At 45.2% G+C, this 10,702-nt stretch overlaps 1 protein-coding gene across 2 annotated transcripts in view; it reads left to right on the forward strand.

Moving 5' to 3' along the window:
• The window catches only part of uif (sushi, von Willebrand factor type A, EGF and pentraxin domain-containing protein uif), a 51,755-nt gene extending 41,371 nt beyond the window's left edge, over window positions 1-10,384 (forward strand). Inside the window, exons 16-37 of one of the 2 annotated variants that reach the window (XM_065485933.1) lie at window positions 73-497; window positions 558-809; window positions 871-1,329; window positions 1,392-1,609; window positions 1,671-1,923; window positions 2,294-3,135; window positions 3,401-3,521; window positions 3,578-4,006; window positions 4,065-4,198; window positions 4,450-4,816; window positions 4,874-5,080; window positions 5,138-5,552; window positions 5,618-6,369; window positions 6,452-6,607; window positions 6,667-6,802; window positions 7,013-7,081; window positions 7,434-7,624; window positions 7,721-8,046; window positions 8,132-8,594; window positions 8,841-9,251; window positions 9,300-9,443; window positions 9,508-10,384. In XM_065485933.1, the coding sequence (XP_065342005.1) occupies window positions 73-497; window positions 558-809; window positions 871-1,329; window positions 1,392-1,609; window positions 1,671-1,923; window positions 2,294-3,135; window positions 3,401-3,521; window positions 3,578-4,006; window positions 4,065-4,198; window positions 4,450-4,816; window positions 4,874-5,080; window positions 5,138-5,552; window positions 5,618-6,369; window positions 6,452-6,607; window positions 6,667-6,802; window positions 7,013-7,081; window positions 7,434-7,624; window positions 7,721-8,046; window positions 8,132-8,594; window positions 8,841-9,251; window positions 9,300-9,443; window positions 9,508-9,539 (6,802 nt within the window). In that variant the 3' untranslated portion in view covers window positions 9,540-10,384. The remainder of the gene's footprint in view (window positions 1-72; window positions 498-557; window positions 810-870; window positions 1,330-1,391; window positions 1,610-1,670; window positions 1,924-2,293; window positions 3,136-3,400; window positions 3,522-3,577; window positions 4,007-4,064; window positions 4,199-4,449; window positions 4,817-4,873; window positions 5,081-5,137; window positions 5,553-5,617; window positions 6,370-6,451; window positions 6,608-6,666; window positions 6,803-7,012; window positions 7,082-7,433; window positions 7,625-7,720; window positions 8,047-8,131; window positions 8,595-8,840; window positions 9,252-9,299; window positions 9,444-9,507) is intronic. The other variant, XM_065485934.1, reaches the window with a different exon arrangement.
• The last annotated feature ends 318 nt before the right edge of the window (window positions 10,385-10,702 follow it).

The raw sequence follows: 10,702 nt of genomic DNA on the forward strand, positions 1-10,702 counted from the left end.
GACTAAAATTGGAATATTAGCTTTCATTTTTTATAATTTTTATTATTTCTAATAAATAAATATTGTTTTCAGGCCAAACTATGAGGCTAAGAATGTCCGACTGAACTCTGTAACTGGTTGGTGCGGCAAGCAAGAAGCCTTCACGTATGTCAGCGTGGACCTTGGACAAGTGTTCAGGGTCAAGGCTATCCTTGTAAAGGGTGTTGTCACCAATGACATCACTGGCAGGCCGACTGAAATTAGGTTCTTCTACAAGCAAGCCGAAAATGAAAACTATGTTGTCTACTTCCCCAACTTCAACCTGACCATGAGGGATCCTGGCAACTATGGTGAACTGGCCATGATTACTCTGCCCAAATACGTGCAGGCTCGATTCGTCATCCTCGGTATTGTCAGCTACATGGACAACGCTTGCTTGAAGTTTGAATTGATGGGATGCGAAGAGCCAGTTGCTGAGCCTCTTCTTGGTTATGATTATGGGTTCTCCCCTTGCGTTGGTAAGAACTTGCTACATTTAAATTTTGAGGAATGTGGAATTTAATGAACCAAATTTTCAGACAATGAGCCACCAGTGTTCCAAAACTGCCCTCAGCAACCAATTGTTGTACAGAAGGGAGCCAGCGGCCTTCTCCCTGTCAACTTCACTGAGCCAACTGCCGTTGATAACAGTGGAAGCATTGCTCGCCTGGAAGTCAAACCTGTCGGTTTCCACACGCCCGCCACCATTTTCCAAGACACTGTTGTCAAGTACGTTGCATTCGATTATGACGGAAATGTGGCCATTTGCGAAATCAACATCACTGTGCCTGGTAAGAACAAAATACAAATGCTATAGCAAGACGGGAATTATAATTTTTCTATTAATTTTAGACGACACGCCACCGTCACTAAGCTGTCCTCAGAGCTATGTGATTGAGTTGGTCGACAAGCAGGACAGCTACGTGGTCAACTTTAACGAAACCAGGCGCCGAGTCAATGTTTCCGATGCTTCCGGCGACGTGACTCTCACCTTTGTACCTGAGAAGGCCACCATTCCTATTGGCGGATTTGAAAATGTCACCGTGGTTGCTGCTGACAAGTTTGGAAACCAGGCGTCGTGCCACTTCCAAGTAGCAGTTCAGGCGACGCCTTGTGTCGACTGGGAGCTGAAGGACCCTGCAAACGGAGCCCTCAACTGCCTGCCAAGCGACAAGGGCAGCGGCCTGCAGTGCATCGCGACCTGCAACCCAGGATTCAGATTCACAGACAACAGCCCATCCAAGACATTCAATTGCGAAGAGAAAAAGAAGTGGACTCCTACTGCTGTTGTGCCAGATTGTGTTTCTGAAGGTAATATTATACCACAATTGGATATGGAAAGTGCAGGTTTAATTTTTGTTTCTCTTTTGTAGACACTCAGCAAGCGGATTACCTTGTAGTTGCTTCTGTCACCTACAGGGCAAATGGAGCTGTTGCTCCTCTTTGCCTGCCGCAGTATGAGAGTCTCATGGAGCAGTATTACACCGGTTTGAATTCCATTCTGACCCAGCGCTGCTCAAACGTCAATGTCAATATGAACGTCACATTTATTAAATCTAGGTCTACCATGGTTGCTGAAAACCTTGTCAATGTAAAGAAATACAAAGCTTTAATGATTAAAAAAAAATAATAATTAATACAATTATTTCTAGATGGACTTCATTATTGAAGTTGTGCCGGCAGTCAGACAAACGCAAATTTATGAGCTTTGTGGCTCTACACTGAACCTGATATTTGACCTGAACGTGCCTTTTGCCACCGCCGTGATTGAGCCTCTTCTCAATGTCACAGCAATCGGCAACCAGTGCCCGCCACTGAAGGCCCTCAACTCATCTATCACCCGCGGATTTGAATGCGGCGTTGGCGAAGTCCTCAACAGCAACACCAATGACATTCCTAGATGCTGTAAGTTTTTTTAACAATTATTTTAATAAACGCACTAGGCATACAACACTAAAACTATTAAATATCAATTTTTGCTAAATTGTGCAGATTTTCTCAAAGTCATTTACTTGTCTAATATTTTTGATGATAGATTTTTCACAACACGTACTTTTTAAATCACATTTTCAATCATTTTTAGGTTTTTTTAAATTCATATTGAAATGTCAAAATATCCATAAATTTAATTTTGTTTGTCTCACACGTTTTGGCACAAAATAATTGTCTTTGTTTTTATTTACTTTTTTTTACAACAGAGCCTTTGAAAAAAATGAATATTTCTTTTTTAAAATTTAATATGATAACAAAATTTGATCAAATCATCCGATTTTAGTGCACTGCCCTGCTGGAACCTTTGCCGGTGAGAAGCAGAAGACCTGCACGCCTTGCCCACTCGGCTTCTTCCAGCCCAAGGACCGTCAAGGTTCATGCGAACGCTGCCTAACTGGCACTTATACCAGGGAAGAAGGCTCCAAGAGCGCTGCTGCCTGCGTTCCAGTGTGCGGCTTCGGCACCTACTCACCAACTGGGCTGGTGCCTTGTCTCGAGTGCCAGAGGAACTCGTACACCAGCGAGCCGCCCACCGGTGGCTTCAAGGAGTGCCAGGCGTGCCCTCAGAACACCTTCACCTACCAGCCAGCCGCGCCCGGCGCAGATTACTGCAGAGCCAAGTGCGCACCAGGCACCTACTCAGACACGGGACTCGCTCCTTGCGCGCCCTGCCCACGCAACTTCTTCCAGCCGCTCTCCGGACAGGTCAGCTGTCTCGAGTGCCCGTCAGACATGCAGACCAAGAGCATTGGTGCTGCCGGTCGCGAGGAGTGCAGCCTGACCACCTGCTCGGAAAACGCATGCCAGCACGGCGGCCTTTGCGTTCCCATGGGTCACGACATCCAGTGCTTCTGCCCCGCCGGTTTCTCCGGCCGCCGCTGCGAAATTGATATCGACGAATGCGCATCGCAGCCTTGCTACAACGGAGGCACCTGCTTGGACCTGCCTCAGGGCTACAAATGCCAGTGTGCACAGGGATACTCCGGCCTCAACTGCCAGGAGGAAGCCTCAGAATGCCGCAACGACACATGCGCTGAGCGTGCCATGTGCAAGGACGAGCCTGGAATCGGCAACTTCACTTGCCTCTGCAGATCTGGATACACTGGACCTGACTGTGACATTACTGTAAGTTTTTATTTAATTTTAGAAATTACAGATATAGTGGCAGAAAAGAAAATACAAAAATTAAAATAGAAATTAACGGGGTGGCTTGTAGTGTATTTTCTATATTAATTATCATTTTGGACTAGAATTCAAATCAATTGAAATATTTTTCAATTTGCAAAGTTTCTAAAGCTTTTTTAGACGGTAAAAATTTTATTAAAAATAAAACTCCATTTTTTTCAATATTTGTTGCTGGACATTTAACAACTGATTTTTTTTAATACAGATTGACCCTTGCACCAACAACCCTTGCGCAAACGAAGGCAGCTGTATCGCTCTGAAACAGGGCAGATTCAGGTGCGACTGCCCTCCAGGATGGGAAGGCCAGCGTTGTCAAATCAATATAGGTAATTAAATTAGATAAAATAAAATTCACCGCTGACAAAATCTTTCTCCTCCCAAGATGACTGTGCTGAACGCCCGTGTTTGCTGGGCGCCAAATGTACCGACCTGGTGAACGACTTCAGCTGCGAGTGTCCATCCGGTTTCACTGGCAAGCGCTGCCAAGAGAAGGTGAACCTGTGCGCCGACACACCGTGCCAAAACGGCGTATGCGTGGACAGGCTCTTTTCGCACCAGTGCGTGTGCAACCCTGGTTGGACCGGCGCTGCGTGCGAGGTCAACATCGATGAATGCGCCTCCAGCCCTTGCCGCAACGGAGGCCACTGCGAGGATAAGGTCAACGATTTCGTGTGCTCATGCGAGCCAGGATTCACTGGCAGAAGGTGCCAGCACGAGGTGGACCACTGCAAGGTTGGACCGTGCCAGAATGGAGGCTCTTGTGACAACAACAGAGACGGCTTCACCTGCAAGTGCAGGCCTGGTTTTGCTGGTAATTTTAAATTATTAATTATTGCGTGGAGTTTTTTTTACAATATTTTTTCACATAGGAATTCATTGTGAACTCGAGATTGATGAATGTCTGAGTGACCCTTGCAATCCTGAAGGAACTGAAGCCTGCGTTGATGGTGACAACATGTACACTTGCAAGTGCAGAGAAGGTTACACAGGAAAGCTTTGCCAGGTACTTATTTAACAGTTTATTAAGTTTCTAATTTAATATAATCAGGCCTAAAAATATCTTTCTCCATTAAAAATTGAATTTGATTTTTAATGCTGCATCAGCTTGAAATTTAATCAAAATTTTAGGGTTAAAATGAAGATAAAATTTGGCACATCTTTAATTAAAAACCATTATAAATATTAAAGTGGTTTATCGTCATACTCACACAGTTGTGGTTAAAATTGCGTTTTTCAATGCTATTTTGTTTCCAGATTAACGTTGACGACTGCAGCAGCCAGCCTTGTTTGAACGGAGGTCAGTGCAGAGACGACATTGGCAAATTCGAGTGCACTTGTCTACCTGGCTGGACTGGTGTGCGGTGCGAGACCGACATTGGCTCTTGCAACCTGCGACCTTGCCAGAACGACGCACCTTGCATCGACCTTTTCGAGGACTTCTTCTGCGTGTGCCCATCTGGCACCGATGGCAAACATTGTGAAACTGCACCTGAACGCTGTATTGGTAACCCTTGCATGCACGGAGGAAAGTGCCAAGACTTTGGCTCCGGACTCAACTGCACGTGCCCGACCGACTTCACGGGAGTTGGTTGCCAGTACGAATTTGACGCTTGCGCTGCTGGTATGTTGTATTACTGTTTAATTTTTTGAATAGAATTCCAAATTTATTTTATTACAGGTGTATGCCAGAATGGAGCTACCTGCGCGGACAACGGCCCTGGATATGAGTGCACTTGTGCTCCAGGCTATACAGGCCAGCATTGTGAGCAGGATATTCAGGACTGCCAAGAAAACTCGTGCCCACCCTCAGCCACTTGCATTAACCTGCCAGGACGCTTCTATTGCCAGTGTCCTTTCAATCTCACAGGAGATGATTGCAGAAAGAGTGGGTTTTTTAACCACGTGACATTGAATACAAATCTAACTAACTAATTTTCTCCAGCTGTCCAAGTGGACTACGACATGTACTTCCCTGACCCTGAAAGGAGCAGTGCCACCCTGGTGGTGCCCTTCAAGACCAACTCTCCTCAGAGCATAACCGTGTCCATGTGGGTCAAGTACGCCCATCGCGACGAGAATGGAGTTTTCTTCACCATGTTTGGCGTGTCTTCTCCCCATGTTCCTTCCAACAGGAGGGTCATGTTGCAAGCTCACAGCAATGGCGTCCAGGTGTCTCTCTTCAAGGACCTGCAGGACGTGTTCCTCAGCTTCAGAGAGTACGCCACTGTCAATGACGGCCAATGGCACCACATTGCTGTGGTTTGGGACGGCACGGTTGGAACTTTGACCCTGATCACCGAGGGTCTGATCGCGAGCAAGGTCGAAAACTACGGATCAGGAAGACAACTGAATGAATAGTATGACGAAAAAAATTTCATTTGTGTGTAGAAAAATTAACATTTTTTATTTTAATTACTTTCAGCACTTGGGTTTCTCTTGGCAAGCCTAGAGGTGATGCAAAATCCTACTCTGACACCGGCTTCCACGGCCACCTGACCAGAGTGCAAGTTTGGGGCCGCGCCTTGGACGTCACTTCGGAGCTGCAGAAGCAGGTCCGCGATTGCCGTTTGGAGCCTGTCCTGCACCGTGGACTCCTGCTCACCTGGTCCGGTTTTGAAGACACTGAGGGAGGCGTTGAGCGCATTGTTCCTTCCAAGTGCGGAGAACGAGTCTGCCCACCCGGCTACTCAGGCCCTCGCTGCGAACAGCTGCAGCAGGACAAGGTCGCACCGGTGGTTGATTACTGCCCTGGAGACGTTTGGGTCGTGGCCCGCAACGGATCCGCCTCCGTTTCTTGGGATGAGCCAGTTTTCTCAGACAACGTTGGAGTCGTCCGCGTGTCCGAGCAGAATGGACACCGTCCTGGCCTCACCCTCATGTGGGGAACCTACAACATTGCTTATGCCGCGTACGACGCTGCTGGAAACGCTGCCACCTGCTCCTTCAAGGTCTACGTCCTGTCCGAATTCTGTCCCGAGTTGGCCGATCCGGTTGGAGGAACGCAGTCTTGCCGAGACTGGGGATCAGGAGGCCAGTTCAAGGTCTGCGAAATTTCTTGCAACCCTGGCAGCAAATTCTCTGAGCCTGTGCCCAAATTTTTCACTTGCGGAGCTGAAGGCTTCTGGAGGCCAACTGCCAAACCAGGCCAGCAACTTGTCTACCCTGCTTGTTCCAGTAAGTGTCAAAACATTTTTTTTTTAATTTGAATTACTCAGCTGATGATTTTTAAACACAATATTTGTATTTTTTTCCTCAGTTGCCAGACCTGCCCAAAGAGTGTTCAAGGTTGCCATGCAGTTCCCCAGCTCTGTCTTGTGTAACGAGGCTGGCCAGGGTGTGCTCAAGCAGCGAGTCAGAAATGCCATCAATTCTCTGAATAGAAAGTGGAACCTCTGCTCATTCAACGTTGAAGGTATTATTTCTTGCAATAATTTAAAATGAATTTTAGTGGCTAATCGTGCAAAATTATAGGCACTCGAGAGTGCAAGGACCTGAACATCAATGTCAAGTGTGACCACAGAGTGAGACAATCCAGGCAAACCAGACAAGCTCCCAACAACGAGTCTGGCGGAACTTACGTACTTGAACTTACTCTGCCAGTTGAAGGGTAAGTTAAATGATAAGAATATATGATTTCCAAAGCTGTTGTATAATACACAGTTTCAAAATGGTTTATAGAATTGATGCGCATTTTGTGAAATTTAATTTTTGTACATTTTTCATAAAATGTATTTTTAGTTTACATATTTGTGGGCATTTTTGTGCACTGATTTGCAATGTGAATTGTTTTGGGACTTCTACCATTTCATATTTACAGGAATACTCGAGTAAAAAGGCAAACCACCAGTGATACTTATCACATTGAGATTTCATTCCCAGCTCTAAAGTAAGACAATAGAAGCAGCGTTTACGTGTCCAGCTTATTGTGCGCTTTTCCAGCTACAAAATAGCTTATGCTTTATGTGAAAACTCTGCCAAGCTTTCCTTCTCTTAATAATCAAGTGACTATTTCAGCAAACTCCTGCCAGCAGCCTCTATTCATTAAAAATCACATTTCCACTGTACTTCGCACACCACTTGTGTAGAATTTCGCACTTCTTAAATCAGCAAGCAATAACATTATAATATTACTTTATAGCTTCTTAGACATTAGCAAACTCGTCGTTTGTTTGTGCTTTTGTGTAGCTTATTATTCCTCTTAGCGAGCTTCAAATTCTAAAGGGATCTTCAAATTTTAGTGATCCAGTGGTGAACATTGATTCGCAAGAGAGAGCAACCATCACTCGTCTGCTAGAAAAGATTATCCTTGAGGACGACCAGTTCGATGTCAGGGACATTCTTCCCAACACTTTGCCCGATCCTGCTTCACTCAACCTGGAGTCTGACTATGCTTGCCCTATTGGTCAAGTCGTCGTTTCTTCCGACTGTGGTGAGTATTTTATTTCATTCAGAGCTCACGTATATTTTTTTTCAAAAATATATATTTTCAACAAAGATTTCTAATTCATTATTTAAATGGTTTTAGTGCCCTGTGCTGTTGGCTCTTACTACGACCGTGAGACGAAAGATTGCATCCCCTGTAAGGCTGGCACCTACCAGAGCGAGTCTGGACAGCAGCAGTGCATCCAGTGTCCCACGATCGCCGGGCGCGCTGGCGTGACTGCCGGACCTGGTGCCAGGTCTGCTGCTGACTGCAAGGAGCGTTGTCCCGCTGGAAAGTTCTACGACCCGGAGGCAGGCCTGTGCCGCTCTTGCGGATACGGATTCTACCAGCCTGAGGAGGGCAGCTTCACTTGCCAGCTTTGCGGACTTGGAAAGACCACCAGAAGTGCTGAGGCTGTTTCTGAATCGGTAATTTGAGCTAATTTTAATTTTGATAAAATTTAAATTACTTTTAGTGAAACAGTTTTATTAATTTTGGATTTTGGTAATTCAGGAATGTCGCGACGAGTGCTCATCTGGACTGCAACTCGGCCCTGAAGGTCGCTGCGAGCCTTGCCCGAGAGGCACATACAGGACTCAGGGCAAGCACGCCGCCTGCCAGCCATGCCCACCTGGCCGCACCACCCCCAAGGTCGGCGCCACTGCTGTCGAGGAATGCTCGTTGCCAGTGTGCCTGCCCGGCACATACCTGAACGGAACCCTGAACAACTGCGTTCAGTGCAAGAAGGGCACCTACCAGCCCGACTCTCAGCAGACCTCTTGTGTGCCTTGCCCACCCAACACAAGCACCCAGGGCGTTGGCTCTGTCAAGGCTGAGGAGTGCGTCAACCCGTGCGAGATGAGCGGTGCCAACATGAACTGCGACTCAAATGCCTACTGCCTGCTTAACCCTGACAGCGGCGAGTTCAAGTGCGAGTGCAAGCCTGGATTCAATGGAACTGGAACTGTGTGTACTGGTAAGTGGGAAATACATGGTCAAGATTTTATATTTATATTCAAAATTTCAACAAAAAATACTACAAAAGATTCATGAAAATTAGGGTTTGAATTTTCCTGGCATTCTTTCAAAATATTCAGCCATTTTAATTAAATTTTTTGCAGTAGATTTTTTAAAAATGAATGTCATAATTTATAAAATAAACTTACACACATATATTTTTAAAATTGAGATCTTATATTAATGAGAAATTGTCTGTGTTTAGATATGTGCGCTGGCTACTGCGAAAACGAGGGTGTCTGCGTGAAGGACGCAAGGGGCCAGCCGTCTTGCAGGTGCATCGGCAGCTTCACCGGCCGCCATTGTGCCACCAAGTCGGACTTTGCCTACATCGCCGGAGGCATTGCGGGCACTGTCGTCTTCATCATCATCATCGTGCTGCTTGTCTGGATGATCTGCGTGCGCTCGACGCACAGGAAGGAGCCCAAGAAGATGATGGTGCCCCCGATGGCTGGTGCTGATCCTGCTGGGTCTCAGGTCAACTTCTACTACGGCGCCCCTGCGCCCTACGCAGAGTCCATTGCACCTTCTCACCACTCCACTTATGCGCATTACTACGATGACGAGGAGGATGGTTGGGAAATGCCTAACTTCTACAACGAAACCTACATGAAAGGTGAATAATTAAAAGAAAAAACAGCCCATGCTGATTTGATATTTTTAGAATCTCTTCACAATGGTGGTGGAAAGGGAGGAATGACTGGAATCAGCAACATGAACAGTCTGGCCAGGTCCAACGCCAGCCTCTACGGCACTAAAGATGACCTGTACGACCGTCTCAAACGCCATGCCTACCCTACCAAGAAAGGTAAATTGACAAAAAGCTTTTTCATTTTGCAGCAGTTCGTTAAATTCTCTCAATTTTATTCCAGACAAGAGCGACAGTGACTCCGAGGGCCAGTGAAGAAACATGAACTGACAAAATGCTCAAACAGAGCTACACCCAGAGCGTGGCTCATCACACTTTCTCCATGGAACTGATGCCAACTATTACAATCATGTCAAGTGCATTTTGCAAGCAATTAAATTAACGAAACGGGCGTGAGACGGTCCAAGAAGACTAGGTTGGAGGGTCGAGAACTGTTATTCATCTTGTAGCTTTAGAAAGATACCACAATTTTGAGCCATGTGATAGTTGAATTGACCTGACAACCTAGTCAGCAGCCTTGGTTTCATGGAGATCACATTATGTGCATGTGTGTTGTGTGTTATTTATATTACTGCTATATCAATTCAGGAGTTAATATTCAGACCAAAACAGGGGGCCAATTTATTTTGTATTTTGGACGCCCGCAAGTCTGAGTTTCATTGATCGACAAGAAGTGCCTTTATATGATATGTGTTAGACTTAATGGACGAGGAGCAGGAATTATTCACTTGGCACTCCAAAAAAGAGATTTTAAGCATGTTGAACAGCAAAATTTTAAACCAGTGTGCGCTACTCCGCTAAAGAAGAGCGCGGCGCCGGAATATTATTCTCTATGTAGGTACAACGAAAAATGCTGTCAGACAATACTACTTAACATCAACCTAATGTACGCGTTATCTCTAAACAAGCAACCAAATGCTGAATTGTAACTGTAATCGTGAACAGCTGGAAAATGAACAATTGAATATGTACACATGACCTTTTAAAGAACTGAGTGGCTGAGCGCTCTTGATTGAGTCTAGGGCCGAGTATACACGACAAAAGAATGAATGTTTAACAATTTTTAATCATGCAATAAAGGAAACCTCAGATATCAAGAATATTTTTCATTCTTATTCCTAGAGACCTTGAATCACACAATGATTACTAAAAATAAACCTTATGGAAGTATGGAATTTGAAAATTTTGAAAAAAATCATTATTTAAAGCTAAAAAGGAAGAAATAAAGTAAAAGAACAAACTAATAATGGGTCAAAAGATAAATTTGGCCATTGATATGTTAAATCTTAGAGATTTTTCGAAATTCCTGGTCTTCATCAACCTAGGCAAGAATGCAGCCTTTAAGCTTGCTAGGAATGATGACCAACAATTTCGATAATTTCAGAAATAATATGGCATTTAATGTTACTTATTTCCAA

Source organism: Cloeon dipterum, chromosome 3, assembly GCF_949628265.1.
Source record: "Cloeon dipterum chromosome 3, ieCloDipt1.1, whole genome shotgun sequence".
NCBI classification, from domain to species: domain Eukaryota; kingdom Metazoa; phylum Arthropoda; class Insecta; order Ephemeroptera; family Baetidae; genus Cloeon; species Cloeon dipterum.